The 6,232-nt window shown below is 38.2% G+C and overlaps 1 protein-coding gene across 1 annotated transcript; it reads right to left on the reverse strand.

Annotated features, from left to right (window-relative positions):
• Positions 1 to 3,587: 3,587 nt before the first annotated feature.
• Positions 3,588 to 5,813, reverse strand: LOC104954455 (G-protein coupled receptor 98-like; the record flags this gene model as incomplete). Its single annotated transcript, XM_010781558.1, has 5 exons — positions 3,588 to 3,852; positions 3,945 to 4,025; positions 4,431 to 4,577; positions 5,040 to 5,221; positions 5,686 to 5,813. Coding segments are annotated over 5 exons (803 nt in total), but the record flags the coding sequence as incomplete, so codon positions are not given.
• Between the last annotated feature and the right edge of the window lie 419 nt (positions 5,814 to 6,232).

Genomic DNA, 6,232 nt, shown 5'->3' on the forward strand with positions numbered 1-6,232 from the left:
TTTCTGATGTTAGTTGGTGATTTTCTAATAAATATATAAAAAAATATGTGTTTCATCTGAGATACAACTCAAAATAATATCTAAAAACAAGACCCGATATCTCACTGCAATGTGACTTCTGAAGTTATTGTGTCTCTATCAGGTGCAAAGAAATATTCTGAGTAGTTTTTTGACACTGGCAAGATTTCGAGTTTTTGTAGTTCAGAATCAGAATCAAGGCAAGGCAAGTTTGTTTATATAGCACCTTTCAACACAAGGCAATTCAAAGTGCTTTACAAACATGAAAGATATTAAGAGCATTAAGAAATACTGCAGCAGAAACATATTATAAAAGGTTATAGAGACACTACGTACTGATATACACCTGAACATCAGCAGGAGAGGACTCTTTAAAGTAGAGACACTACATACTGATATACACCTGAACATCAGCAGGAGAGGACTCTTTAAAGTAGAGACACTACATACTGATATACACCTGAACATCAGCAGGAGAGGACTCTTTAAAGAGAGACACTACATACTGATATACACCTGAACATCAGCAGGAGAGGACTCTTTAAAGTAGAGACACTACATACTGATATACACCTGAACATCAGCAGGAGAGGACTCTTTAAAGTAGAGACACTACATACTGATATACACCTGAACATCAGCAGGAGAGGACTCTTTAAAGTAGAGACACTACATACTGATATACACCTGAACATCAGCAGGAGAGGACTCTTTAAAGTAGAGACACACATACTGATATACACCTGAACATCAGCAGGAGAGGACTCTTTAAAGTAGAGACACTAATAGCAGGAGAGGACTCTTTAAAGTAGAGACACTACATACTGATATACACCTGAACATCAGCAGGAGAGGACTCTTTAAAGTAGAGACACTAAATACTGACATCAATGAATTGAAAAGCAAAAACACACATCCTGTAACAGTTCTGAAGATTTAGCAGCTGTACAAATATTTTGCAAAGTTATTAAATGCATACATATTGCACATATTGCACATAGATGGTATTTAACAACAAGGGGTGTTATGCACTCCAGAGATATCTTTTGTCCTGCTACACGATGGGACTTGTTTTCCTTCTCTGCCGATGATCTTCAAAATCTCCCGAGGACATTTCGCAGTCACATAAATTCTCTGTTAATCCTGCCAACTCATTTAAAGTCCATAAATGATGGCGTTAATTGCTGATGATCCATTTCAAAACGTATAAATCTGTCATCAGAGGCACCATAATACCTCTAAAATCCTGCATTAATTACACAGCCTCTTGCTGGAGATCACGTATTGATGTCTCCTCGTCAATACACCTTATATCTGCTCTTCCTTTCATGCTTTCTCAGATATTTCCCGGTTGAAACATTCCTTATGTCGCCCACTTTTCACTCCTTATCTCCAGCCTTAGGCTATGTTTATGAAACATGAATTCAGACTCGCATCATGTCTGTGTTTATCTACTAAACTGCTGCACTAACCATTTCTGTTGCATTTCCATTTAATGCTATGTATTTACTGTCACCCATCGGTTTACAGGCCTGTTCAGTCCTTGATTTACACACCGTTAGTTTCATGAAGACATTTCCATGTAGCAATACGTGGTCCTAATAGATTTTAACATTTTATAGGAAAATACAACTGAATAGGATGGGAATTGTTCACTTTTGGTATAATCAAATCCAGATATATTGCAGAGAAGGTGTACACTTACAATGATTTGCTTTGCTGTATAATGGGCCATACCTATGCACAATAATCTTCACAATAAGATGAATTAACTTCCAAAAAAAGGGTCCATATAACTATTCTTAATAAAAACTATTAAACAAAGTAAAACATCTAAAGAAATATTCATAAGAAATATAAATATAGTAAGTACAATACCTAAACACAACAACAGGAATTAATTAAAAACGGTATTAAAGGTAAAGAGATATATAAAAAAAGGTTATATAGAACTATTCTTGAAAACTATTATAAAAAGTAAAGAAATGTTCAAAAGAAATAAATCAGACAAAACAAAAACCCTGAAAAATAAAATATGTAAAGTATTGCAGAATTTAAAGTGCATTAAAACGTGTTCTGGGACGTCTCACCGATGAACAATATATTTCATTCATATACCGCTTTTCCTGAATACTTAAAGGGGACCTATCATGCAAAATGCACTTTGTGATGTCTTTTATACATAAAGATGTGTCCCCGGTGTGTCGGGGAACTCACGCAGCGTCAGAAAATAAAACCCTCTCTCTTTTCCTCCGTACCCAAATCTTTAAAAAAACGGGAGAACAACAAGCGGATACAGATTTGCTGCCGATATGACGTCAAATCGGCAGCGGACCCACAGAAAGTTGCTATCAGAAACAATGCCTTACGTGTTTTGGACGTGATCTCGTCTTTGTTTACATTAGCAAGCCTCGCTAACACTCAGAGCTAACCTGNTAGCAGCAGCTCGATTCTGATTGGCTTGAAGGGCGGTCGTGTGATTTAAAAACAATAAAATAAAATAAAATATTAATAAAAATAAAATATTAAAAGATTGGCATCAATGGACACATATATTGATAGATATGCAGTTATTAATAACATCTACAAAAAAAAAAAATGTAACTTTAAAAAAAGAAAGAAATTCCCCTTTCCCTCAAACTTTGCGTGACCCCCCACTTTGAAAAACACTGCTGTAGAGCACATGTGTTTAAAAAGCAGGAAATAAAAAAAGGAACTCACCTTGTGATAAACCTGCAAGNCGGGGGGTTGGGGCCCCCACTTTGAAAAACACTGCTGTAGAGCACATGTGTTTAAAAAGCAGGAAATAAAAAAAGAACTCACCTTGTGATAAACCTGCAAGAGAAAAAGCATTTGAGCTCCATCCTGTTTCAGAAATAATCCTTGATGTGGTTTAGAACAGGATGGCGTTTTATCACAGCAGACTTTATCTCCGGTAGAATTCTGATCAAGCATTAGCTCCGCCTCCTCTCTTTCTTTTTTTTTTAAAGCTAAGGACCCAAAATCCGTGTTTCTGGGGGATGTCTAAATGTGTTTGTATTTTGAGCAAAACACATCATAGACATGTTTTTATATATTTGTATATATCTGAGACCCATAATATATGCCTTAAAATAGCATGATAGGTGCACTTTGTAAAACTGCAAAAGTATAAGCATTCAAATACAATTAAAGTACCAACAATGCTGCATTATTGAAACTAACTAGTTTTTATAGGTGGAGATACCTTTAATGACTTTCAATCCTCCCAGGTATCTTTATCCATCATAATACGTCATAAGTCAAATACATTTTTGTAATATAAATATGAACCTTCAAAGTAACTCATCTTGTCAAATAAATGAAGTGAGTGAAATATACAATATTTTCTTCTAAATCGTAGTGAAGTAGAATCATAAAACATCATACAATGGAAAATCCCAAGTAACTTAAAAAAAAGTACAGCTCTTGAGGAAGTGTACTTAGTTATTTACCAACACTGGTTATGTTTAAGTACAAAAATATTGTTTTTCTTAATGTTAAAGGTAAACACAAACGCATATTATGTGAAGTCAGAATGAACGGGTCACCTTCAGTAACCACCATCAGGAGAGTGTCCTCCGCTCGCGTGTTGATCGTCTCCACCTGGATGGCTCTGCCTGTGATCTGGAGAGGCTGTGGGTCCTGAAATCTCCCGTTGGTCCATGGAAGCAGCAGACAGGCAGCCGTCTGTCTTTCTATGCACACTAACAGGTGGGGAACAGCTGATCGAGTGAAGGGAGTCACACTGAGGACGCTCTCCTCGAAGTCCAGAGTCTGGAAGAGGGTGAAGGAGCTTCCAGTCCAAACAAAGATCTGTGGAAGGAGGCATGACAAGGAAAAAGATTGAGTTCAGTAATATAAGACTGGTAGGATAAGATAAGCTTAGATAAGACAGTCAGCCTCACCTGGCTTGATGCGATCAGATACTCTCTGCCCTCAGAAGAGAAGTGTTTCACATCCAGAGCTTCAACTCCTAAAGTTTGTTCCTAAAGAAATCAGAAGTCAACTTTAATGTCAATCTTACTCAGTTTGTGTTTACAGACAGAGAGATCGAAATGACGTTTCCAACAATCCCGAATTAAAAATTATACTGTATACAGATATGTATAAATATGTATATCCTATACACACAGTCAACAGACACATTTACACATATGCACACATTAAGATAAAAAAAAAACAACAATCAACAAAATAACAGTCACTTCAATATCAATATCTTTGGTGCAAGATTGTCCATAGAATGTGCATTTATTGCAGATTGTCCATAGCAGCGTAAAAAACAATCTTGTGCTGGATTATCATATCACATCATTATAAAACAAGATGGTGGTAACGTATCATAGAAAAATATTATAGTAATGTTGTACCATGATTGGATTTGTACTAACCAGTGTGATATTAAGGTCCATCTGCAGTTTGAAGATGCTGAGGTTGGCAGCAGGGGAGAAGGGGGGGCCACTGTGCGTAATGGCTATGTATGTGGAGCCATTCACTGCAAAACCTACACAAGAGCCCGGGTCCTGGATCCTAACAGACTGTAATAACCAAAGGAGATTAGAAAGAGATTAGCTTGGTGCTCATTTCTAATCAAATGTCCACAATAGTTTACAATTCAGTATAAGTTTCAAGTTCAAGTTTCAAGGCTTTATTGTCATTAGCTACAGTGTAGATATGGCAATGAAAAACTGAGAATGTTTTGAGATGTGCAAGTAAATACAAATAAAATAGATATAAGTACAGTATCTGTACAGAGGCTGTGGCTCAGTGGGATAGTGCGCTGAACTTAGAGCGCTGAACTTTGAATCAGGGGGATAGCAAGTTTGAGTCCCAACATGTTGTTGTGTCCTTAAGCAAGACACTTCACCCCAAATGGCTCCTGTGGGGATTGTCCACAGTACTGAATGTATGTAAGTCTCTTTGGATAAAAGCGTCTAACAAGTGACATGTAATGTAAAGTATCTTCTGCATATTGAGAAACAGAGATGTTGTAAGCCTACCTCTACTGGCACAAAAACTCCCTGCCACCGGTAAAGAGTTGCCAGGCTGTAGGAGGATCCAACACCAGGCCTCCTGTCCAGCCTCATGGCCAGGAAGGAAGGCCCTCCAGGTAGAGAGCACCAAGAAGAGGTGGGGTGATCATCAAAGCTCTGGTACACACCCATCACTGGGAGGTGACCCTCTGTAGGGAAGAAAGGAAAGATACAACAATTATAGCAATATACCTGTCGAGTGTAATGTTCAGGACAAGTTTTTTTTGTTTTATTCTGGTACAGTGGATCTGTGGCTTCTTCCTTGTTTTCCTGTGTGTGTGATTTGCTTGCATACCCTGCAATTGTTTTATACATGTATCTACTACTGTAGCCTCTTATGCTGGACTGCAATCAACACCATTTGTTGTGAGCCTGTTTTGGGGGACGGTGCCCCATGGTACTGGACTCATTTCTGTGAACATATTGATGTAATGTATTGCCTCTGGTGACCTATATGTTGTTTGTTATGTTTTTGTTGTGATGTGTTAAACAATTAAAAATAGAGTATACAAAAAAATTGCTCTTTGAAAGAAAATGTGGATTACAAAGACAACTGAGGACATTAGGGGGATTTATGAGGTGACTTTGAATTGGGACATTTATTAATACTCACCAGAGGCAGTGGCTGTGTCGGACTGCGTCTCCCACTCCACACTGACAGCTGACTCCAGACCATTACTGCGAGACACAGTGAGGAAGACTGCTCTGCCACCTTCATCAGCCACCACTTCTGTGTTGGTTCTGTACAGGAAAAACACATTTAAAGGTTTTACATCAATATATTATAGTTCTCAGATATATACAAAGTATGTCTCTGAAGTGTTTGGAAAATACCAAACAGATCATGCATTGTACCATGCTATAAACCCCTCTGTTTCAGCCCTTTTTCAAAAAATAAAGTGCCACTCCCCACGCCCCTCTGAGAGATATTTGGGTTGCGTTCGAATAGTCCATTTAGCTTAGGAACCTTCCTAACCGAGTGAAAGGACCCGGAAGTCCCTCAGTGGCAGCCATGATAAGTGCTGTTCGAATTCTCTCGTCTAGATGATAGGAAAGGAGGTTTCAAACTTCCTTTATAACCTCCTTTAGCTTAGGAACCACTGGACCTCCCTAACCGAAAGGAGAGGAGAAAATGCTGCCCCACAATGCCTTGCAGCCGC

This window comes from Notothenia coriiceps, unplaced genomic scaffold, assembly GCF_000735185.1.
Source record: "Notothenia coriiceps isolate Sejong01 unplaced genomic scaffold, NC01 NC01_scaffold00023362, whole genome shotgun sequence".
Classification (NCBI taxonomy): Eukaryota; Metazoa; Chordata; class Actinopteri; order Perciformes; family Nototheniidae; genus Notothenia; species Notothenia coriiceps.